Genomic DNA, 25,503 nt, shown 5'->3' with positions numbered 1-25,503 from the left:
GACGGAAATAAGGATATGGAATGAGAAAATACCCATTTGTATTAGTGTCGTTGTTGAGGTCTTCACTACTAAAACTGGCCTGATGCACCTCTCCATGTGCCCTATCCTGTGCAAGCCTCTTCATCTCCTAATAATTACTGCAACTTACATTCTTCTGAATCTGCTTGCTGTATTCATCTCCTGGTCTCCTTCTACAATGTTGACCATTACACTTCCCTCTAATATTGATAATTAAACTGGTGATCTCTTGATGTCTCAGAATGTATCGTAGCAACCGATGCCTTCTTCTAGTCAGGTTGTGCAACAGATTTCTTTCTTCCACTATTCTATTCATTATCACCTCATTACTTACGTCATCGATCCGCCTAATCTTCAGTATCGCCGGCCGGTGTGGCCGTGCGGTTCTAGGCGCTTCAGTCTGCAACCGCGTGACCGCTACGGCCGCAGGTTCGAATCCTGCCTCGGGCTTGGATGTGTGTGATGTCCTTAGGTTAGTTACGTTTAAGTAGTTCTAAGTTCTAGGGGACTGTTAAGTCCCGTAGTGCTCAGAGCCATTTGAACCATCTTCAGTATTCTTGTGTAGCTCCACATTTCAAAAGCTGTTTATCGTCCATGTTCCACTTCCACACTCTAGACAAATACCTTCAGAAAATACTTCCTAACGCTTAGAACCATACTCAATGTTAACAAATTTCTCTTCTTCAGAAACGCTTTTCTTGTCATTGCCAGACTACATTTCATATTCTCCCTTCTTCGGACATCATCAGTTATTTTGCTGCCCAAGTAACAAAACTCATTTCGTAGTCCAATCCCCCCGGCATCATCCAGTTTAATTCTACTACATTCCATTATCCTTGCTTTGCTTTTTAATGTTCATCTTATATCCTCCTTTCAAGATGCTATGTATTCCTTTCAACTGCTCTTCCATATTCTTTGCTGCCTCTGAGAGAATTATAATGTCGTCGGCAAACCTCAAACTTTTTATTTCTTCTCCCTGGACTTTACTTCTTACCCCAAATTTTTCTTTCGTTTGCTTTACTGCTTGTTCAGTGTGCAGACTGAATAACATCGGAGAGGCTACAAATTTATCTCACTCCCTTCTCAATCAGTGATTCCTTATCAATCCCCTCCACTCATGTAACTGCCATCTGGTTTCTGTAAAAGTTGTAAATAGCCTTTCGCTCCCTGTATTTCACCCCTGCTAGCTTCAGAATTTCAATGAGAGTATTCTAGTTAACATTGTCAAAAGCTTTCTCTAAGTCCACAAATGTTATAACCGTATGTTTGCCTTTTCTAAACCTCGCTTCTAAGGTAAGTCGTAGGGTCAGTATTACCTTGTGTGTTCCTCCATATCTCAGCATTCCAAACTGATGTTTCCCAAGGTTGGCTTCTATCAGATTTTCTATTCTTCTGTAAAGAATTCGAGTTGGTATTTTGCGACAATGACTTATTAAACTGATGGTTCGGCAATATTCACACCTGTCAGCAAATGCTTTCTTTGAAACTGGAACTACGGCATTCTTATTGAGGTCTGAGGGTATTTCGCCTGTATCATACATCTTGCATACCAGATGGAAGGGTTCTGTTATGGTTGGCTATTCCAAGGCTATAAGTAGTTCTGACGGAACTTGTATCGACTTAGGTGTCTGAGAGCTTTGTCAAATTCCTCTCGCAGTATCATATCTCCCATCTCATTTTCATCTACGTCCCCTTTCCTTTCTGTAATATTGCTTTCAAGTCTATCTACCTTGTATAGACCTTCTACGTACTCCTTCTACCTTTCTACTTTTCCTTCATTGCTTAGGACTGGTTTACTATCTGAGCTCTTGATATTCATACAGCTGCTTCTCTTTTCTCCTAAGGACGCCTTAATTTTCTGTAGGCGGTGTCTATCTTTTCCCTAGTGATATATGCTTGTGAATACTTAAATTTGTTCTCTAGCCGTTCCTACTTAGCCATTTTGCTCTTTGTATCAATCTCACTGTTTAGATCTTTCTATTCCTTTCATCCGCTTCATCTGCTGCATTTTTATATTTTTCCATTTATCATTTAAATTAAGTAATTCTTATGTTATCCAAGGATTTCTACTAGGCTTGTCTTTTTCCCTACTTGATCATCTGCTGCATTCACTATTTCATCTCTGAAAGTCTCAGCGACCTCTGGCTCTTTGTTTTATCCAGGTCTCATCTCCTTAACTTTCTACATTTCTGCAATTTCTTCAGTCTTAATCTACAGTTGATAAGCAACCAATTGTGGTCGAAGTCCACATCTGGTTCTGGAAATGTCTCACAGTTTGAAATATGGCCCCTAAATCTCTGTCTTAGCATTGTATACTCAATCAGCAACCTTCCAGTGCCTCCAGGACTCTTCCACGTATAGAACTTCCTTTCATGATGCCTAAACCAAGTTTAGCGATGATTAAATTATGCTCTGTGCAGAATTCTACCAGCAGCTTCCTCTTTCATTCCTTTCCCCAGTCTACAGTCAACCGCAAAATTTCCTTCTCTTCCTTTTCGTACTATCGAACTGCAATCCCCTACGACAGTTAAATTTTCGTCTTCCTTAACTACCTGAATAATTTCTTTTATGTCATCATACATTCCTTTATTCTCTTCATCACCTGCAGAGGTAGTTGGTATAGAAACTTGTACTACTGTGGTGTGTGAGGTTCTGCCCAGTCGTCTCGTATAGGGTGCCAAAAGGATGCTGCGTATTCAGAATGCTATACAACAGTTCAAGCCAATCACATTAATAGTTTTTATTACAATAAAGATGATAGATAATACTTAACTTTGTATTACAAGAACGTGTCGCAAGCGATGGGTGACAGGCAAACAGTCAGCGTCTTTCTCTGTATACTATGTCCATACTAGCAATGGTTATGGGTTACTAGTAACTGCTATCGCAGTGCTCTCCTAGTGCCGGTCTAGTACTGAGCGGCCGAGGCTGGCAGGGGCGACGCTTGTATTCTCTTCTTGTAGAGGCCGCTCCTGTATTCTCTTCTTGTAGAGGCCGCTCCCGCCGTGGTGCGGTCCTAGTCAGCGAACTACTCGCTGTCGTCGTCTCACAGCCTTCTCTACTCTCTTGTTCTTCATATTCGTGCCGGCGCTTGTCGATACGCCGAAATATGATGCGTGTGTATGTCGTGTCTATCTTGACTACGATAATTCGTTAACTATGCTATTCATAGTAGCTTAACTGTATTCCTATTCTCCTATTTTACTATTTTGTTAAAACTACTTCTGCCTTACCTGGATCTGATTTTGTATTGGTAACCCTGTTTCAACTGAAAAGAAGTCCTGTTCCTCCCGCTACGAACTTCGCCAATTCCCATTGTATCTTAATTCAGTCTATTCCTTTCCCTTTTTATATTTTCTAACGATTAAGGGATCTAACATTCCACTCATCTGTAGGTAGAGTGCTAGTTTTGTTTCTCCTGATGACGACATGCTTCTGGGTAGTCCCGCCCAGAGATCCGAATGGGGGGAGTCTTTCACCTTCAGAATATTTTACGCAAGAGAACAAGAGGATACCGTAGTCATTTAACCACACAGTAGAGCAGCATGTACTCGGGAGAAATTACAGCTTTAGTAACCTCTTGCTTTTTCAGCCGTACGCAGTACCAGCACAGCAGCGCCGTTTTGATTGATGTTACAAGACCAGATCAATTATTCAACCAGACTATTGCTCCTGCAACTATTGAAAAGGCTGCTATCCCTACTCAGGAAGAACGCGTTTGTCAGGCCTCTCAATCTGTATCGCTGAGGCATGCAAGTCACCTCATCACCGGCAAAGTCCACGGTTTGCTACGATCGCAGGTTCAAATCCTGCCTCGGGCATGGATGTGTGTGATGTCCTTAGGTTAGTTAGGTTTAAGTAGTTCTAAGTTCTAGGGGACAGATGACTTGTGGTGTTAAGTCCCATAGTGCTGAGAGCCATTTGAATCATTTTTGAACCAGTCCGTGGTTCATGTGTTATCACGCCACGCTAAATCGCGGTTCCTCATTCACCAATATGCGAGTTGACAGGAAGGGACAGAGAAGACAGGACGACGTCAGAGATGTTCCTTTTACATAAGTAAAGAAAAATTGTAATTGTTTTAAGTGGTATTACCCTTGTGGTCTGATTAACGACGTGGTCCAATACAACACATACAGATGGAAATCACCAGATCTCTGATGAGCATTATTCAGAATTTTTCACAGGATTGCTCACGAACTGGAGGAGTATGTCAAAATATAAGTTTGGAATAGGAATTTATGGTCTTGGAACTAATTCTGAGCCATTGAAATGTTTGGAATGCCAGGAACAACAAGGACAATGCATGCAGACGTTGCTTAAACTTAGCAAAGATAATGAACTCAACAATGTTGCACGCTGCAGAATGTGTTCAAAATCGCTACTACCACATTGAGCACAGGTATAACATCTTTGTAGAAAATTATGACACGCTCAACCAAGTACACCACGCACGCACGAACCTCATCAGACGATGGAAATACCCCAGCGAGAAGTGTTTCTTCGCCGGGAATTCGTGTCACGTACACTACACTTTTGGTATGGTCTCGTAAAAGAACGTCAAGAGAGATCAGATCAAGGGACGAGGCGGCCAAGCAACAGGACCTCCTCTTCCGATTCAACGCCTGGGAAAGCTGGTACTGAGTACGTCACGTATGTGGCGGCACATAATGGTTTCCGTTGGTGTTGCTGTTTCTCTGACAGCATCTCATGTCAGCTAACCATTTGCGTCTCCACCTGTGGTTACTCATACTTCAGGTACTTGGGCTGTGCTTGGCTCTATTTAACAAGAATACTTGCATATAGTCATAGGGTTGAGCACATGTCTGGTCTCTTACCCCGCAGCTAATTCGCTGCAAACATAACCTGCAGCTATGATCCTGCACTCAAATACTCTATGCATTGACCAGAATTGCGAGTTAATAAAATACACGAAAATAAAAAAATAAAAATTAAATGAATAATTTAATAACAAGAGTTCTTTTTTAACGCCTGTAATTGATATAGACGACAGAGAATTATGTTGAATAAAGTTATCCAAGCAGGGGCATTTCAAATAAACAGGAAGCGGCACTACGATATTCAGTCAAAACACAGACAGAAAATACCCTTATCAAATGCAGTAAAATTATGTTGATAGCGTGGCGAGAATGGTAGCAAATTCCCCAAACCAAATAGTCATCCAAAATTTGTGAAAACTAAGTCCATTTCGCAATGACAATACACGATATATTCACCAGCCCAGACAGTTCCAGAATTCAACATGATGATTCACTAACTGGCACACATGATGCAGAGAATAGCAACACATATTCTGTCTATCCCCAGTTCCGTAATACAAGCGAAAAAAGTTAGAGTCCTACTATGGGGCCCATTCCGATCTCTCGTGAGCTAGTGACCATTCAAAATTAGAGAATTGAAGCGGCCGTTCCCTACCCAGAATCTATCACGGACACGATTGAATCACACATATTACCACAGGCAGGATGCCTTCTTCTACCACTCGACACAAAGTGTCCAGAATCACTCCCTTGAGCTCTTCACTAAAAAATCACAGCCTCCACTTAACTCCTGTAGTGTTTCGCTAATGACTGCTTTTCCATTGGCTGAAGGCCGTTCGCACCAAAAATACATCGTTCTTATGTGCTACAGACATTATTTGACTACACAGGTGATGATGATGAAGTCCAATACTCCGAGGAGCGTGTGGGTACGACGGGGAAGACCTGTACCGCCGACTGGGCAAGGTCCTAGCGGAGGTGGTTTGCCATTGCCTTCCTCCGGCCGTAATGGCGATGAGTGATGATGACGAAGACGACACAACAACACTCTGTCATCTCGAGGCAGGGGAAATCCCTGACTCTGTCGGGAATCGAACCCGGGACCCTGTTCGCGGGAAGCGAGAACACTACCCCAAGATCATGAGTTGCGGACTACATTATTACAGGTATTACAACAATATTTAAATAAAGGAATATCATAAAGATGTGATCACACTCCAATCAAATGGCTCAAATGGCTCTGAGCACTATGGGACTTAACATCTGAGGTGATCAGTCCCCTAGAACTTAGAACTACTTAAATCTGAGCAGTTCTCTTAGACTGTTCGCAGATGATGCTGTAATTTACCGTCTAGTAAGGTCATCCGAAGACCAGTATCAGTTGCAAAGCGATTTAGAAAAGATTGCTGTATGGTGTGTCAGGTGGCAGTTGACGCTAAATAGCGATAAGTGTGAGATGATCCACATGAGTTCCAAAAGAAATCCGTCGGAATTCGATTACTCGATAAATAGTACAATTCTCAAGGCTGTCAATTCAACTAAGTACCTGGGTGTTAAAATTACGAACAACTTCAGTTGGAAGGACCACATAGATAATATTGTCGGGAAGGCGAGCCAAAGGTTGCGTTTCATTGGCAGGACACTTAGAAGATGCAACAAGTCCACTAAAGAGACAGCTTACACTACACTCGTTCGTCCTCTGTTAGAATATTGCTGCGCGGTGTGGGATCCTTACCAGGTGGGATTGACGGAGGACATCGACTGAAATTTCAGTCACCAACTTTCTCTTCCGAATGCGAAAATATTTTGTTGAGCCCAACCTACATAGGTAGGAATGATCATCAAAATAAAATAAGAGAAATCAGAGATCGAACAGAAAGGTTTAGGTGTTCGTTTTTCACGCTCGCTGTTCGGGAGTGGAATAGTACAGAGATAGTATGATTGTGGTTCGATGAACCCTCTGCCGAGCACTTAAATGTGAATTGCAGAGTAGTCATGTAGATGTAGAAACCTAATTAACCTAAGGACATCACACACATCCATGCCCGAGGCAGGATTCGAACCTGCGACCGTACCGTCGCGCGGTTCCAGACTGAAGCTCCTAGTACCACTCGGCCACTCTGGCCGGCCACAGTCCAGTCGTTTACAATAATTGTAAACAAATGTGTGTCCATCAATAAATAAGCCATTATTTCTGTGCAGTAGCGCTCGTGGCAAATGACTACAGAGTGTCGTTAAATATGCTTTAAACAATTATTTAGGCCTGTTTATCAGAAGAGTGTTTTGGTTCTGTTTTGGTGTCCCAAACACATGCAACTGACCACTTTCAAATTATCACCGTTTTTTAAAAGCACTTGCAATCAGCATTTGAATAAAGTGAACCATTTATTAACTGAAAATACAAATATGACAAATTATGTGGCATTGACGCTGTGCTTTGCGTAGTAAAAAATATGTAAAAGGCTTAATAAACCAAGAAATAAAAATGATACACATACATATCTTTCAGATATGATAGCTATACAGCAATGCTATCATCTAAGATATATTATGCTGATTGCATGAAGCATTTGAAATTGTTAATTTAGGCGGTCATTGTGAAATGTTTGTTTGCTGTGAAATATTAACGTCTGTAGTTTAAAAGATACTGAAATTACTGCTATGCCACTGGTTACACACCAGTTTCCTGGAATCACCGATATATTCAGATGTGCATTAATATTTGAATGTAAGCTATTATAGACGTAAGACACCATCTTTTAGCTTGTCTCAAAGTCTGCCATTGCTGGTCATTCTGCTAAACGAGCGATCATTGTTCAGTTCCCCTCTCTTGGGATTTACCCACATTCGGCTACACTGATCGTCTTTGTCCTGGGCTGGCCCGCGCTGTCCTCCAGGCCCACTAGCGTTAAGCCGTACATCAGATACACCTTACCTTGTAGCAGTTCTAGGTGACATATTAGCTCGGCTAAATATGCGTAACATTACAGATACTTATACAAAAAACATCTCTTAGCAACAAACTTATGTACACAGAAACGGTACGTTATGACTGGTGAACTTGAATGGGTGTGCATTGAAAGTTGTTGTAGTTCCTGACATTCGATAGCTTCCACTGTCTCAGCATTACTTCTGAGACCATAAGTTCCTATTCCAAAATTGTTGAATTTCCACTCCTCTGTCCGCTCCTTCAATTTGTGTGCTCTCATTTGCATCACCCTGTATAGTTAATTTGGCTGGTTCTGAGCGCTATGGGACTTAACATCTATGGTCATCAGTCCCCTAGAACTTAGAACTACTTAAACCTAACTAACCTAAGGACATCACACAACATCCAGCCATCACGAGACAGAGAAAATCCCTGACCCCGCCGGGAATCGAACCCGGGAACACGGGCGTGGGAAGCGAGAACGCTACCGCACGACCACGAGATGCGGGCTTTTCAAGGAGATGGTTAATCACCGCAGTCAGATTAATAATCAGTCTGGCTGGCAGAAAGACGCTCATCGTTAGTCCGCCAGCAGCAAGTGTCAGCGTGCGAACCATTCAACGAAACATCATGGATATGCATTTTCGTAGCCGCTGAAGGCCCGTTCGTGAATCCTTGATGACTGCACGACGCAAGGCTTTATGCCTCCGTAGGGCAAGTCAACACAGACATTGGACTGTTGATGAATGGAAAAATGTTGCGTGGTGGGACGAGTCTCGATTCAAAGTGTATCGAGCGCACTGAGGCGTACGGGTGTAGAGATAACCTCATGAGTCCATGGACCCCGCATGTCAGCAGGGGACTTTTCTAGCTGGTGGAAGCTCTGCAGTGGTGTGGGGTGTGTGCAAATGGAGCGATATGGGACCATTGCTACGTATAGATACGACTGTAACAAGTGACATGTACGTAAGCATCCTGTCTGATCACGTGCGTCTATTCATGTCGATTGTGCATACCGACAGACTTCGGGAATTCCAGCAAGACAGTGCGACACCCCAAACGTCCAAATTGCTACAGAGTGGCTCCAGGAACACACTTCTGAGTTTAAACACTTTCGCTGGCCATCAAAATCACCAGACATGAACATTATTGAGCATATCTGGAATGCATTGCAACGTGCTGTTTAGAAGAGATCTCCAACCCCTGTTACTCTTACGGATTTATGGACAGCCCTGCAGGATTCATGGTGTCAGTTCCCTCCAGCACTACTTCAGACATTAGTCGAGTCCATGCCGCGTCGTGTTGCGGCACTTCTGCTTACTCGCGGAGGCCCTACACGATGTAAGGCAGATGTAACAGTTTCTTTGGTTCTTTAGCGTATTTAATTATATTCTCAAAGATGATACTGGTAAGAAACTAAACAGGCAACATTTTAACCTGTACCACCAGCGTTCTAGTCATTAACCTTAACCACTACGTTACACTCGCATTACCGGTATAGAAGTTACGCACAAAATTTCTTCAGCGGTTCTCTCGGAAAGTAGAAAGTCGCACGAAAAGCAGCTGCAAGGGTACTGAGAACAGATCACTCTCCAGCATACCTAAGACTCATTAAAATCCGTGATTAACAATTTCATGGTCCTCTTGTGACATACTGGAACAAATATGGTTATCTTTATAGGGGATACTTTTACATGGCATTCTAAAGTGCTTGATAAAGCCACTTCAGTAACATAACTCAAGTTATTTCTGTCTTTGAAACTTTCTCAGTCTTTTCCTAAGAGCGTGCTAAAGCTGAAACGCAAAGTGGTCGAAAGCGGCTACTCTGATGTAAACATCACTAAGTAGGGCTGTAATGCCAGGCTTCGTCGTTGTGTGCAGCAACGCTAAAGAGAGAAAACGTATTTTCTTTGGCTCTCGTTTATACCTTTTCCGCCCAACGGGACTTAAGTCCTTTCGCTTTCTAGTCATAAAACAGCATGGAGTTGAATACGTACACTGGCAGTTCTGCTGCAACACAGGAAACCCTCTGGCTGTGAGAGTTCAACACCTTCGCTAACGGAGGACAGAAGGCAACATCAGATTGTCGTGCCGCTGTGTTGTTCGTTTTAGCACAAGGAAGTAGGGACCCCGCTGACGTGAAAGCACATTATTTTGAATGTTTCGAGGTTTTGTATTACTTTAGTAGATTTAAACTGGTACCGCAATAAATAAATAACCCTACCAGCTACGATGAATATGTCCTGATGGGACTGGTGAGTCCCACTTGTGTGTTTTACATAAATTAAATGTGACTACTAAGTCTCACTTGTGTCTTTTACATAAATTAAAACTATTATGTACACTGAAGAGCGAAAGAAACTGGTACACCTGCCTAATATTGTGCAGTGCCGCAGCGAGCAAGCAATAGTGCCGCAGCACGATGTGACATGGACTCCACTAATGTCTGAAGTAGTGCTGGAGGGAACTGCTGCTGCTACTACGTGATCAGGCCCAGTGGACCGCACGCATCTACGAGTTTCCTCCTCCACTGTATTCTGTCCATTGCTGCTATCCGCCATCCGTTCACATCTATTGACGCTTGGTTTAAATCTTCATGTAGTCCATCCCTCCAACGCTTCTTGGATCTCCGTGGATGTCTCTTTCCTGTAGATGTGAAATCCAGGAGCTTCCGAGGCCATCTGTGATCCTCCATCCGGGTCACATGGACGGCCCACTGCATTTGGCTTTGACAGTACCTGCTATGTTGGGCTGCTGATATAGTTCCTCAAGCTCTTGGTTGTATCTGATCCTCCATTCCCCTGTATCTGCATCCAGAACCGGACCGAACATCTTCCGAAGCACTTTTCTCTCAAAAACAAGGAGCATATGGAAGTCCTGCATCCGGTTACTCCACGTCTCACAGCCACATAGAGCAACAGGCTGGATCAGGATTTTGTACAGTCGAATCTTAAACTGTCTGGAGAGATATCTGGAACGAAGCAGTTGTGCTAGGCTGTGGTGAGATCGGTTTCCTGCTTGTATTCTGGCATTGATCTCTGCTTCACATGACGAGTTCTCAGTGAAAAGTGCCCCCAGGTATTTGAAATCTTGCACTCTCTTGTAGGACTGGTCCCCGACCTGCAGTGATTGTAGATGATCAGCAGTCTGGCAATGACCACGCGTCATAACGAGGTACTCTGTCTTGGCTTCGTTTATGTTTAGCCCAAATTTGCTGGCAGTCTCCATTAGTGCTTTGGTCATTTACTCCAACTCCTCTTCCGACCTAGAGAGTAAACAGATGTCGTCTGCATAGGCTAAGTATGCCAGTATCTTTCCTTCGATTTCAATCCCTACGTTCCCTTGGAAGGTCTCGTGTACGATCTTCTCGAGGGAACTGACATCACGAATCCTGCAGGGCTGTACATAAATCCGCAAGAGTACGACGAGGTGAAGATCTCTTCAGAGCAGCACGTTGCAATGCATTCTAGAAATGCTCAGTAATGTTCATGTCTGAAGAGTTTGGTGGCCAGCAAAATGTTTAAACTCTGAAATGTGTTCCTGGGGCACTTTGTAGCAATTCGGGACGTGTGGGGAGTCGCATTGTCCAGCTGGAATTGCCGAATCGATGAGCAAACCTGGGTGGCACTTGGTCACAGATTATAGGCAACACAGGAAAATTGGAAATGAAAACAGAATTTTTAGGAAGAAAAATAAAAACAAATAAGAAAGTCAATACGATGACGGAAATGACGCTGAAAAGTGTACGAAATAAAAAAGTATGAAACTTCCTGGCAGATTAAAACTGTGTGCCTGACCGAGACTCGAACTCGGGATCTTTGCCTCTCGCGGGCAAGTTTCGTATCGGCGCACACTCCGCTGCAGAGTGACAGTCTCATTCTGGAAACATCCCCCAGACTGTGGCTAAGCCATGTCTCCGCAATATTCTTTCTTCCAGGAGTGCTAGTTCTGCAAGGTCCGCAGAAGAGCTTCTGTGAAGTTTGGAAGGTAGGAGACGAGGTACTGGAGAGCACTTGCCCGTGAAAGGCAAAGGTCCCGAGTTCGAGTCTCGGTCTGGCACACAGTTTTAATCTGACAGGAAATTTCATATCGGCGCACACTCCGCAGCAGAGTGGAAATCTCATTCTGAATAAATAAGTACATTGAAACCAATTAACTGAAAAAATTTATGATCAAAGACTTTTGATTATATTTAGAAATAAAAAAAATCGGTGCATTTGACAAGATTCGAATTTACGACATCCTACGCGTCAATTTTACACGCTAGCCACTCCACTACGCCACTACACTGCGTGAAGCTGTTATACACTATAGGCTGACTCAAAAAGAACTTGACAGCTTTGGAATGATATAGAAATTTACTGAGGTAACTTACAGAATCGTCATATGTGTCATTGTGTAGCAAATAACCTCAGGTTTGATTCACGTGGTGTATCGGTGACCCATTCCGCCAGCAGGAGCGGCAGCGTAGTGCACAATTAAAATGGCTACTTTCACTGGTGCAGAACGTCCTCGCTGTATGTTTTGGTCTGATGAAACAACCTCTGAAACAACTGTTCGGCGTAAATTTCGCACCGAATACGCTGAAGAACCTAAAAGCAGGTCTACGATTTACTCTTTTCACAAGAACTCTGTTGAGACGCGTTGTTCGCTGCGATATTATTAATCGTCAGGTCGCCAGCGTGTTGTTGATCATGTCGAACAGGTTAGCGAGAGCTTTACCCGTAGTCCACAGAAATCAAGGTGAGATGCGCCTCGCGAGACTGACATTCCACAAAAGACACTTTGGTGAGTACTGTGTAGGGCCTCGACTTTTAGACTTTAAGCCATACAGATCTACAATGGCACAGCACATTTGTGATACAGATAAGTTTGCTAATGGGGAATTCTGTGCGGAAATACTGCATCGGATAGACGACGAAGAGACACTCCTGAACACAATAATCTTCAGCGACGAATCAACGTTTCGTATCAGTGGCAAGGTGAACACCCACAACTGCAGAATATGGGGAAGCGAAAATGCACATGTAACCCTAGAACACGTTCCTGACGGCCCCAAAGTTAATGTGTTCTCTGCTTTCAGCAAATTGAAAGTGTATGGTCCTTTCTCCTTCACAGAAAAAACTATCACTGGTATTGTGTATATGGATATGATTGAAAAATTTTAAATTCCACCGATCGACGAAGATGGTTTAGATGGGATGATTTACTACCAGCAAGATGGTGCAACACTTCGTTTCCTCAAGGAAGTTCGAGGTTTCCTCGATAATCGCTTCCCAGGTCGGTGGATTGACCGTGAAGGGACAATCGCGTGGCCACATCAAACGGCTCTGAACAATGTGGGACTTAAGTTCTGAGGTAATCAGTCCTCTAGAACTTAGAAGTACTTAAACCTAACTAACCTAAGAACATCACACACATCCATGCCCGAGGCACGATTCGAACCTGCGATCATAGGAGCAGCACGTTTCCGGACTGAAGCGCCTAGAACCGCTCGGCCACCCCAGCCAGCGTGGCCACCTCACTCCCCCAGACTTAACACCACTGAGTTTCTTGCTCTGGGATTTAATTAAAGACCGTGTGTATGTTGCTCCCGTACCAAATAGTTTAGCCGACTGAAAAATCGAATCTATGCTGCCGTTGCTCAAGTTACGCCCGTTTTGCTGCAACAAGTGTGGGAAGATATTGTTTACCCGTGAGATATTTTCCGTACCACAAATGGTAGTTACATCGTTCCAAAATTAAGCTTGACTCTTTTACGTGAAAGTTAAAATTGTTTGCTACAAAATGACACTTCTGGCGATTCTGTAAATTATCTCAATAAATTTCTATATCATTTCAAAAGTGTAAAGTGGTTTTGACTCAGACTGTATAACGGATGATAATACGCTAGGGGGCACGAATTGTGGTACGCATTAAAGAATCTTAACTCTTATATCAGTCGAGATATTGAAGCAAGCATCACTTTTAAATAGAGTGATATACTTTTTTAACGACATCCTCAAGCGTTTGAAAAGACGAATGAAGTGGTATAATTATTGTTAATTTTGAGACTGAAACTCTTCGTAAAAGCATGCAAGAAGCATTCTAAAACTGCAAAGCAGGCCGGCCGAAATAGGCTACTGCCTTGTAGACCCGCTCATGCCAAGCTACGTCCTTGTAGCAAGCGTTTCGACTATTTACTTGTCGTCAGTGCAGAACTAGCAGGAACTTTGTTATCTATTGCCAGGTCATTTCGCTTCAGAATTCTTGCATGCAGGCATATACGTAAATCAGAAGAAGTTAGACATGCTGTTTTTTTACAGCGAATGTCAAACAAAAGTAGTAAAAAAAAACTACCTAACGAAACTGTAGTTGTTTCCACGACACTCTGGAAACGTGCGCACGATTGAGATAGTTTTCCTAAGCCCCATCTGATGAGCCAGTATATGACGTAGTATCGCAGTATAGGACGTAGTGGCCGAGCGGTTCTAGGCGCTTCAGTCTGCACCGCGCGACCACTATGGTCGCAGGTTCGAATCCTGCCTCGGGCATGGATGTGTGTGTTGGCCTTAGGTTAGTTACGTTTAAGTAGTTCTAAGTTCTAGGGGACTGATGACCTCAGAACTTAAGTCTCAAAGTGATCAGAGCCAATTTTTTTGTTGTATTTCGATATATCATCGTTGTGTGTGTGTGTGTGTGTGTGTGTGTGTGTGTGTGTGTGTGTGCGTGTATCTGTAGTTTTTAGAGTGGTTATCATGGGTGATAAAATACGAAATAAAAGGGCAAGACTCAGGTATTAGGATCTAAATACATCAACAAAGAAAACTGGACCAGGAACTGGAAGACAACGGCAAACGGTTCAGTCGTGACCTTGAGCTCTCTGACTGGAGGAAACCAGCTCCAACGCATGAAGTGTGAACTAACAAATAATTTTAAATGGACTATAGACAATTTATTCGTTCACCCAATGACTGAGCCGTGGTGCAGCGGCCGATAGCTTTGACAACATAATTCTTTTTAATGGATATATTATTTTTGAAACGCCGTGTACTCTCAGAAAATATTTAATCATTTGGTACAGTTTTTCATAGTTTGGACAGGAAAGGATTACGACAAAGGCACAAGGTCAGCTACGACTGTTGCAAATGAAACTATATGCTAACTTCTTGAGTGTCAGAAAGAACTGTTCGAAAAATGTCACATTGTACCATTCACGTAAACATAACTTCGTCAAGAATTTTAAAAATACTGGCTTTTGGTCTCCTGTAATAGCACACAGGGCAGGCAACGAGACTAATCTAACTCGTCTACTTGCTGGAGCTGACAGTAATCAAACGGAAACGCAAGGAAAATGCAGACCGGTAGTTTAGTCAACAGTCTTTGTTGAAGATTTGTTTCAGTACAGTTTAAACCAGAGAAGGGAAGGACAATATGCTGCTCGTTTAAAGGAAACAGAAATTAGAAGACCAATAACTGCGAAAATATTTTCTTATATATAATAGGTGGATATGTAGTACAGTACTGTAGTACATTTTAAGCGATACACCAAGCGTGGTGGCTCAGCGCTTAGCACACTGTATTCGCATTCGGAAGGACGACGGTTCGAATCCTCGTCCGGCCATCTAGATTTAGGTTTTCCTTCATTTCCCTGCATCGCTCCAGGCAGATGCCAAAATGGTTCCTTTGAAAACGCACGGCCGACTTCCTTCCCTAGTCCGAGCCTGTGCTTCGTCTCCAATGACCTCGATGTCGACGGGACATTAAGCTCTAGTCTGCCTTTTGAGCAATATGCAGCATTTCTACCTCCGCTTCGTTGGTGTACACTGTACTCACACAAACTTTTCAATTGAAAAGCTTAAATGAGTGACTGATGTACGTTTTCCTTGCGTAAACTTTTGTTTACTGTCTACTGCAGTAAGTGGACGAGTTACTTTAGCTCAGGTACCTACACTGTATGCTAGTACACGACGGTCGAAGTTAATTTTGTGTTGCGTTTTAATAACGTCGTGTTTATGTGAATGATACACTGTAACCCTCTTGAGGGAAGCAGTGAATTACCAAATAAAACTACAGGCTGATATTTTAAAAAAGACATAACTGCGAAGTTATAAGAAAGGCTAACATCCTGGTTAATCACCCCCGTTAGCTAAACAATATTTGCTTGATAGATTATTTATTTTTCTCGTAGTAAAAGCTTATCTGAGGTGTTAAACATAGATTGGACCCGTTGCATGTGGTGATGTTCAAGTATATCATGATTTTGACGTTTCTGAGAGACAGGGATGTTGTTTATGTCAATAAAAACTGAATATTTATTTGCGAGCACTAGGCAAAGAGCGGAAATGGAAAATGTTGTAAGTACTATTTTTCCTCAAAACGTGTTTTCAGTGGTACTGCGTTCTCGGTACTCTTTACATGTTTCTAGACTTGTTACAGGTGACAAATCATACAGTGTGTGATTCAAATGTTGGTTAGTACTGTATGGTTTTCGCCCCAAATATTGATTGCCAAATATTGCTTCCTTTAAAGTTCTAAAATCAAAAGATATGGGAGTACACTTCTACTACAACTTACTGCTGCATTTCTGTTCTTGTATTGTCGCAAATAAAATATAACCCCTGTGTATTAATGTCACTTGCAATAAAACTTTCTTACTGCACCTACGTCCAGTGGGTTTCGTGCTATGGCGCTTAGGACGTTCTTAATAAGGAATTTTTTATCTAATTTGTCTCATTATTTTTCTGCGGCGATGTAGTGCGCAGCAGAATTCTGTGGTATCAGGACAACTTCCAATTTTTCTGGATACAAATAAGTTATGTACAAAGAGATACATTGTTCTTTTATTCTCCTGACAAATGTGAGATCTGGCACTTACATCCAAATCTCCATATTTCAGACAATTAGAATGGTACCAGACATTGTATATCGACAGAGTATCAATCAGAGCTGTGTTGTGTGCTGTCCTACTGCAGAAAGTACTTAAATGGTAAATAATAGATAATACCTGACCTACGCAGCACAGGTAAAGCAAACATTGGGCGTCGGTCATGTAGAGTTCCCTTGGGGAATTCGGCAGAGCGTTAGTTTGTCATGCTAAAGGTACCGGGTTTGATATCTGGTTATGCCCGTTCTTGTACTGTAGTACTTGTGATCCTCTTACATGGGGCGACAAGTTTCTGACATGTAGAAGGATTTTGCGGAGTTTATAGCAATATTCTATTAGCAGTCGGCTTTCTCTAAGTTTATTTGCGCATTTGTAGTTACGCAGAATAAACATAAACAATGGAAACAGAAAAATAAAGAAACAACTGTATCAAACATGCGTGAGTATTAATAGTACTAACAATAACAATAATGATATAGTTCAAAAATGGTTCAAATGGCTCTGAGCACTATGGGACTTAATATCTATGGTCATCAGTCCCCTAGAACTTAGAACTACTTAAACCTAACTAACCTAAGGACAACATACAACACCCAGCCATCACGAGGCAGAGAAAATCCCTGACCCCGCCGGGAATCGAACCCGGGAACGGGAAGCGAGAACGCTACCGCACGATCACGACATGCGGGCAATGATAATAGTAATAATTATTATTATTACTATTAATATTTCCGCAAGTGTGCTGCAGGTGTTTCTTTATTCTTCGGTTTCCATTGTTTATGTTTATTCTGTGAAACTACAAATGTACTGTATAAATTTACTACTTACAAATAAACGAAGTTAAAGAGGACTGCCAATACAAAATTACTGTAAAACCCAAGCAATCCCTTTAATATGTCGAAAATGTATCTCGTGTAATAGTTTCACACTTACTGCAGTACAAAAACTGGTATAACGAGGGCTCGAACCCACAACCCTCTAACGCTCTATCGACATCATCATCCGAACTCGTCATGACATATACTCACAGGTCTGCTTTTCCTGTGCTCCATAGGTCATGTGTTACCTGTTACTGTTTACACACGTTCCCCTGGACGACAGTTGGTTGAAACATTAAGTTAGTAGCGTTTTTCCATAAGTTTAAATAACGCAACAGGTACACATAACAGAGACTTTAGTCATCAGTAATATATACTCCTTGACTATTTACATATGCCAACGCTGGGGTAAGATTTCGATTCCGCCACTGTAGAAATCACGTAGTTTTCAGGCCAAGAACTCGTGCTATGTTCGAAGTGCATTTGGAGTACCGCCCGGTGTGGCCGAGCAGTTCTAGGCGCTTCAGTCTGGAACCTCGCGACCGCTACGGTCGCATGTTCAAATGCTGCCTCTGGCATGGATGTGTGTGATGTCCTTAGGTTAGTTAGGTTTACGTAGTTCTAAGTTCTAGGGGACTGATGACCTCAGATGTTAAGTCCGATAGTGCTCAGAGGCATTTAAACCCTTTTTTTGCATTTGGAGTGGGAAAGGCAAAAACCTGAGGGCGCAATCTTAAGTGAATAAGGTGGGTGCGAAATGACTTCCCAAACCAACTCCAGTATAGTGATTTTTGTCAGTCTAGAAGAATGCGGGCGGGTTTTATCGTGGAGCTTCATCATTTCACGCAGTCTTCCTGGTCGCTGTTCGTGGTCTGCATCTGTAAGATATCTTAGTTGTTGGCAATAAATGTCAGCAGTGATGATCACACATCGGGTAACAATTCGTAGTACATCATGCGGTCGTTGTTCCACCAGATGCATAACAATACCTTTTGCGGAAGCGCACAAGTGTTTGTACGGAGAGTTTCTGCTTTGTTTGGGCTGAGACATTGTTTTCTTTTCATTTCACGTCACCAGTAACGATAAGGATAGGAACCGTCAGTGTTGTTTGCGAGATGACTGATGACGAGCAATGAGAGTTGCACATATTTGTTTGGGCTGAGACATTGTTTTCTTTTCATTTCACGTCACCAGTAACGATAAGGATAGGAACCGTCAGTGTTGTTTGCGAGATGACTGATGACGAGCAATGAGAGCTGCACATATGGCCACCAGCTGATTTTTGTGCTTTTGGCTTACAGCATGCAGTACCGATTTTTGAACCTTCCCCATTGCATGTAGAACGATGGTGGAATGATCACAGTTCATCACATTTGCCAGTTCTCGAGTTCAGTGTCGTCGATCATTGTGGATTTCTGCGTTTAAGCGATCTTCATCAAAACCTGAAGGTCTTCCTGAACGTGAAGTGTCACTAAGGTCAAAATGATCCTCCTTAAAAAAAGAAAATCATTGCCTTGCCGTGCTCTGTCCAGTGGAATTATCTCCATACATGGCGCAAACGTTTCTGGCTACCTCTGCTGCTGTCACCCATCTATTGAACTCAGAAGCAGAGCCGTTGCTGGGTGTTTTGCCGTCCTACGCGAAAACTAAAAATGATGACCCCTCTTTTTCACGATCATCGGTCTGCCCGATATCCCTCCTTCCATCCACCTCCACCTCCACCACCACATCCAAGGGCACATAAATGTTAATCTCCTATTACACTTTTAATCATTAAACTAATATGACCAAACGTCCTCATTTTCTCTAGATAGTTCTCAGTTTTCATCCTTTGTCCTCAACTCCTTTAAAACTGACTGAGAACAACAAATGTTCCGAATTTTTTATTTTTTGTCTTCAGTATTTGAAATTTCCCTAAGTAATTGCAATAAGATGAATGTGCCGAACATTCTAAAATAGAGCTCAATTGAGTATACCAGTGCAATCAAATTTTACATCAATTACGTATTCTTTTTAATCGCAAGAAAATGGACTAATAGAGGTGGGCAACTATTTTCTGATGAGTATGAATTTTTCATTGAATTTAGAAACCCTGCTGTACTGATGGGAGACACGCCTAAGCATCAGACTAGTTCATCGTGGTATTATTTCGTTTATGTTGTAATTCAAACATTTTTATATTGAGGAATAAATCTCATCCATATTTTTTAGCATCTACTCTCTTGAGATTAAATAAATGAAGCTTTGTTTACGTTTTCTATTGGGACTTCTACAACGTCTGTTAACCACCTCAGTGGGATAGTTATCCAAGTGATTGGCTTCTGATCATTCGCGCGAGGTATTCAAAATGGCTCTGAGAACTATGGGATTTAACATCTGAGGTCATCAGTCCCCTAGAACTTAGAACTACTTAAACCTAACTAACCTAAGGACATAACACACATCCATGCCCGAGGCAGGATTCGAACCTGCATCCGAAGCAGTCCCGCGGTTCAGGACTGAAGCGCCTAGAACCGCTCGGCCACCGCGGCAGGCCCCTACTAGTAACATTTAAAATTTATCAGAAGTAATGATATGAATGATAGTATATTACTGTTTTATGCTTACTCGTATTTCACATGAAAAGTATCACTCAGATTCATACGTTTATTGGACATCATGAAACAGTTGATAATTCTTTGCTATTATTCGGCAAGTCAACGCACGTGCCCCCTTCCAGCGCTCGACAGACAAGGTTATATTTGTTTCCGTTCCGTACTCGGTAGCGGCTGCTTTAGTTTCGATTTAAGTAGGGATAGTATGTTTACTACCGTCATATTAAGCAAAGAATCTTTTGTAATTGGTCCGTATGCTTTTGAAAATAATTCGGTGTTTTACCTCTTTTCCGTTTTTTCGCCTCATTTTCACAATTCCTTCGACATTCGATTTGAAATTAATTTTTTTTCTCACATTGCCGCCTCTAAAAGTTTGTCGCCCTAGGCGGCAGCCTACTCTTGCCTGATGGTATTGACAACCCTGAAGAGAAGAATAAGTGGGAAACATCCTGACTTCTCCACTTGGCAGTCCGTATTCTAGCGTTGACAGCTTTACTCACTATCTCCAAATGACAAAATGACAATATGTAAACTCAAATAGCGACAGTGAACTACAAACAAAAAATGACAATCGATAAGTATACCAGTAGCAACCAGAATACCAACGTGCAAAACAAAAGTGCTACGGACTTATTCACCAACCTAACAGATTCACAGAATAAATATAAACAATAGGAACGGAGGACTAAAGAAGTAATTGCGTCACACATGCGAAATTAATAATAATATTAGTAACAATAGTGATAGTAAGAATAATAATGATTATTATTATTATTAGTGCTATGAATACTATGCGGACATTACTCGTACATCGTGGTAATTTTAGGTGGGCGGTGTTTTGAACTATGGTTGCCTGAGAGACCCGTAGATGTCGGGCCTGAATTATCTGCCAACCGCAGCAAACAAGTGCGCTGTAGCCTCCACCATATGCTTTGTATAATCTAGTTTGCTTTGTGTTGTGAATTGCTTGCCTTTTTTCATGAGTAAATGAGTGGAGAGACTAATACTTGTGCACAAAGGGATTCTAATGCGACTCTCGCCACAACAAAAGGAATTAGCGATCCCTAGGAAGGTTGTGTCAGGTGTGCTTTCGTGGAAGCACAGAACGCGGATGTAGGGTGGCAGCCCTTTGAGAGGGAGGCGGGGCTTTTCTCCTCTCCCTCACCCCTCGGGCAGCCCGAGCTCTCGCTTGTTTACGCTCGCGGCCGACTTCCACTACATACTGTCTCCGTTGATGCAATTATCTGTTTGTTCTCCTGTTCCCATTGTTTGTGTTTATTCTGTGAAATTGCGTATGTAATCTATACGTTTGGTACTTTCAAATAAACGAAGCGGATGCGGATAGCCAATACAACACTGCTGTAAACTCCGGACAGTCCTCCGTCTAGTAAGGTCATCCGAAGACCAGTATCAGTTGCAAAGCGATTTAGAAAAGATTGCTGTATGGTGCGTCAGGTGGCAGTTGACGCTAAATAACGAAAAGGGTGAGATGATCCACATGAGCTCCAAAAGAAATCCGTTGGAATTCGATTACTCGATAAATAGTACAATTCTCATGGCTGTCAATTCAACTAAGTACCTGGGTGTTAAAATTACGAACGACTTCAGTTGGAAGGACCACATAGATAATATTGTCGGGAAGGCGAGCCAAAGGTTGCGTTTCATTGGCAGGACACTTAGAAGATGCAACAAGTCCACTAAAGAGACAGCTTACACTACACTCGTTCGTCCTCTGTTAGAATATTGCTGCGCGGTGTGGGATCCTTACCAGGTGGGATTGACGGAGGACATCGAAAGGGTGCAAAAAAGAGCAGCTCGTTTTGTATTATCACGTTATAGGGGACAGAGTGTGGCAGATATGATACACGAGTTGGGATGGAAGCCATTACAGCATAGACGTTTTTCGTCGCGGCGAGACTTTTTTACGAAATTTCAGTCACCAACTTTCTCTTCCGAATGCGAAAATATTTTGTTGAGCCCAACCTACATAGGTAGGAATGATCATCAAAATAAAATAAGAGAATCAGAGCTCCAACAGAAAGGTTTAGGTGTTCGTTTTTCCCGCTCGCTGTTCGGGAGTGGAATAGTAGAGAGATAGTATGATTGTGGTTCGATGAACCCTCTGCCAAGCACTTAAATGTGAATTGCAGAGTACTCATGTAGATGTAGATGTACATGTGAGGAACGTGTTGGCCTATATAACAGTGTCACACATACTACAGTACAAAAACTGTCATAACGAGAGCCTGAACACGGGACCCTCGGTATGATAGACTAACGCTCTACCTACTTCTCCAGTAGAGCCGTACCAGACAGGCGCTCACAGTTATGTTTTTCCTGAGCTCTGTGAGTCTGGTGTTACGTATTACTTACTCTTTTCGCAAGTGCTCCTGGACGATAGCATATAGCACAAACTACATGAGAGGTCTGGTTAATACTATGTCGATGTAAACGTTTGGTACGGATCTGAGACCTGGGGTCTGGGCTCTTAGAACCTGTCCACTCTCGACTCATTTCAGTTGTACAAACAGAGGTGTGCGGCGGGTACCGACCTGGGCGCGGAACTCCCTGGGCGAGCGCGCGTCACTGTGCCCCCAGTACCGATGCAGCAGCCACAACAGGAAGATGAGCGGCCGCGGGTCTGTGCTTCGACTCCCGCCCACGCCGGCTCCGGCGCTCGACGCGTTGCCCATGGCGGACCTCCCGTCCACTTGGCGGGGCGCAGCTCAGCACTTCACTTGTCGCACTGCGCGGCCGCGCTCCCCGGCCAAGTGAGGCATCAGCGACGCCCTCTGGTGACACACACTCAACCACACCGCCCTCGCAGGCACTTAAACGTCACTATTAACGTCCACGTGGAGTATTAGGGACGTCTCACGAAGTTGTCTGCCTGAACTGTGTGCAGAACACGGCACTAATAGTAGTCACGTTTGAGAGGTGTGTTTAGCTTTCGCAGTTACACTGCCACATAACCACCGCCGCATTCACACGAGTTTTGCTATCTGTCAGCACTGTCAAAGCACGACGGATGCACACAGTGTGGAACTGTCAGCGTCCATCATCCGGCGCAGCCAGGTGTCCTAGTCTAGACGCAGAGCAGACCTTTGAGACAGCGAATATATTATAAAACTGGGGTCATATTGTACCTGTCTGATGTAGCTGATTCAGCCCACTTCCCTTTCTCCTCTCACTCACGTTTGTAGACCATCACACGACGCTAATCTTACAGCCACGTGTATTTTACAAAACACAAATGTGTGATCATTAAGGGGTGTCTTTATCGCAAGACTCTCGGCCAATCATACCTAAAGTAGATCGACGCAGTGAGGGTCGAATACAGCACTGTTAGGCACTTTCACAACAACGAGCAGAGAAACGATGGGTAAGTTACTAACGCACTGAAAATAATCGCAGCATTAGCAGCACGAACGAAATTGTGTTTTGCTAATAAAATGGTGCGTCGTATTCTTGACTGTAGCGTCGCTTCTACCACGTCGTGTGTGGTGAGGTCTGAGCTAACTAGGCTCACAATGTCAACACGTCGGTTCTGTGAAACCAGGAAAAAAAAGCTAGAGCTCTAATTCCACGAAATTCACTCCATCAGCCGCGACGTTATTGCTGTTATTATTTTTATGTGGTGGCGCAGGATGTCGGAGCACTTCCTGCTGCATCATGTGTAACTGGGATACTGTATGTACCGCTACCGACTGTTGTATAGGCAGTCACTTGCGCGTTTATTGTGCCCACGTGCTGGCTGAACGGCAGAATAGAGTAATCCAGTTGTAAACTGATAACGTCTCGATGACAACGCTCTACTGTTGCACTTGACTCGTTAGACACTCCTTGTACGGCACATACCTTAACGCGTCGATTTACGAAACGCGGAAGATCCGTTTACTGGAAGTGAAAGTTCGGCTCGATTGAGTCACGTAAATGGGAATTTAATTAAGTGATAGTGTAGAATGGCAAAGTACTTCCCCCCGCGTCGAGAGTCATGTGGAACACACAAGTGACTTTTAAACAGGCAAGAACTTGACTGCATGTTCCACCTGCGACGTGTGTAATGTGATTGTAGAGGGTTAGACGTCCTGGGCGACAATGTCGACGCGTCCTCTTGATCACTGATGGCCAGGCGAGGGGCCGGTGGAGCACTGGCAGTGCCTGCTGGCGCCGGTGTAGGTGCCCTCCGTATCGCGTCGCGTCGCGGGCCGCCTAGCGTGGGCTGGCTGGAGAGCGCTAGAGGCTGCCGCCGTGGTGCGTGCTGTCGCGGGCAGCCGCCGCGGCCTACTGGCTGGTCCCGCCGCTCGCCGCTCGTAAACCGGCCCGCGCTGCCGGCCAATGTCGGCGCTGCCGGGAACTGCCCGCCACTCGTCTCAGAGAGGCGTAGCGTGGCGCAGCAGGTGCCGAGTTCTCCGGCTCGCTGCTCTCTCAATTAGCAGCTACACGCTCATCTGCATCGAGCCGAGCCTCGGAGCGGACGAACTCTAGGGCACACAGTGGGAACAGGCTGCAAGCTGTCGTAGTTGATACCGGGCAGAACGGCACTGAGACAAAACTGGGCCGGTTGCGTGCAACGCAGGATGTTTGTAAATAATTTATACGAAAGTTACCTTTAATCGTGAAAAAAGTACATAACTTACAGAAACGTCTGATACTTTTACGCCCATTGACGAAAGGAAATCGCTACACCAAAAAATACTCTACTGGCCCCTAAAATTGCAACACCACGAGGATGATGTGCTACAGACGCGAAATTTAACCGACAGGAAGAAGATGCTGTGATATGCAAATGATTACCTTTTCACAGCATTCACACAAGGTTGGCGCCGGTGGCGACACCTACAACGTGCTGACATGAGGAAAGTTTCCAACCGATTTCTCATACACAAACAGCTGCTGACCGGAGTTGCCTAGTGAAACGTTGTTGTGATGCCTCGTATAAGGAGGAGAAATGCGTACCATCACGTTTCCGACTTTGATAAAGGTCGGATTGTAGCCTGTCGCAATTGTAGGTTATAATATCGCGACATTGCTGCTCGCGTAGGTCGAAATCCAATTACTACTAGCGGAATACGGAATCGCTGGGTTCAGGAGGGTAATACGGAACGCCGTGCTGGATCCCATCGGCCTCGTATCACTAGCAGTCGATATGACAGGCATCTTATCCGCATGGCTGTATCGGACCGTGCAGCCACGTCTCCATCCCTGACTCAACAGATGGGGACGTTTGGAAGACAACAACCATCTGCACGAACAGTTCGACGACATTTGCAGCAACATGGACTATCAGCTCGGACACCATGGCTGCGGTTACCCTTGACGCTGCATCACAGACAGGAGCTCCTGCGATGGTGTACTCGATGGCGAACCTGGGTCCACGAATGGCAAAACGTCATTATTTCGGATGAATCCAGGTTCCTTTTACACCATCCGTGTTTGGCGACATCCTGGTGAACGCACATTGCAACCGTGCATTCGTCATCGCCATACTGGCGTA

At 43.6% G+C, this 25,503-nt stretch overlaps 1 protein-coding gene across 1 annotated transcript in view; it reads right to left on the bottom strand.

Moving 5' to 3' along the window:
- The window catches only part of LOC126334988 (uncharacterized), an 854,692-nt gene extending 830,397 nt beyond the window's left edge, over positions 1-24,295 (bottom strand). The window contains exon 1 of the mRNA XM_049997796.1: positions 22,559-24,295. Within this exon, the coding sequence (XP_049853753.1) occupies positions 22,559-22,699 (141 nt within the window). The 5' untranslated portion in view covers positions 22,700-24,295. The remainder of the gene's footprint in view (positions 1-22,558) is intronic.
- Between the last annotated feature and the right edge of the window lie 1,208 nt (positions 24,296-25,503).

This window comes from Schistocerca gregaria, chromosome 2 (assembly GCF_023897955.1).
Source record: "Schistocerca gregaria isolate iqSchGreg1 chromosome 2, iqSchGreg1.2, whole genome shotgun sequence".
Lineage (NCBI taxonomy): Eukaryota > Metazoa > Arthropoda > Insecta > Orthoptera > Acrididae > Schistocerca > Schistocerca gregaria.
This window is presented reverse-complemented; position numbering and strand designations above follow the sequence as displayed.